At 63.2% G+C, this 673-nt stretch overlaps 1 protein-coding gene across 1 annotated transcript in view; it reads left to right on the forward strand.

Moving 5' to 3' along the window:
* The first annotated feature begins 226 nt into the window (after positions 1–226).
* The window catches only part of CACNB4 (calcium channel, voltage-dependent, beta 4 subunit), a 104,103-nt gene continuing 103,656 nt past the window's right edge, over positions 227–673 (forward strand). Inside the window, exon 1 of the mRNA XM_010563078.1 lies at positions 227–428. Within this exon, the coding sequence (XP_010561380.1) occupies positions 227–428 (202 nt within the window). The remainder of the gene's footprint in view (positions 429–673) is intronic.

Raw genomic sequence — 673 nt, forward strand, 5'->3', positions numbered from 1 at the left:
GTGTAAAAAGTGAGATGGGTTCAAAGACGCACACGTTTCTCCTCTTATTCATTGCAGTGGGAGGTGTAATGTGCCTGGTATTGAAGTGCAGGAGTGGGAAGCAGGAAATCCAGGTCCTGCTTCCACTTCTTCCCCAGATTTCCTCTTTAACTTCCAACAAATCACCTAATCTCCCGATTTACCTTTTTTTCCTGGACGCGGTACTGCTCTCCCTCGCCGGTAGCTGATGCGAATTAACGCCGGTCAAAACCCGCGGTCCCGCCAGTTCGCGGCTCGGCTGCAGCCTGAGGAGCTTAAAGCGGCCTCGGAGCCCGCTCCGCAGCGTCCTCCGGCCCGCCACGGTCCCGCGTGGGACGCAGCCAGCCGGGACGGGGGAAACACGAGGGTCCCTACAGCAGAAAAGGGGCTGGGAGCGGCGGTGATCCCCGGTAGTTTCTGGTCCTCCCTCTCCAATTCGGACCCCTGGGATGGCCCTCACAGACCGACCCCGCCCTCAAGTTTCTCCGGCGTGAGGAGAGCGGGACCCGCCTGTGGCGCTCACCTACATTCCCTTCCCGCCTTTGCCCCCGTCTCCCCGGACCGGACCACCCGCGGGGAGGCGGGGGGGAAACACGACACACCTACGCTCGTCCCAGCCCTACCCCGCCCCGGGGGCCGCCCGGCACCTCCCCGG

This window comes from Haliaeetus leucocephalus, unplaced genomic scaffold (genome assembly GCF_000737465.1).
Source record: "Haliaeetus leucocephalus isolate CR32 unplaced genomic scaffold, Haliaeetus_leucocephalus-4.0 Scaffold163, whole genome shotgun sequence".
Taxonomy (NCBI): domain Eukaryota; kingdom Metazoa; phylum Chordata; class Aves; order Accipitriformes; family Accipitridae; genus Haliaeetus; species Haliaeetus leucocephalus.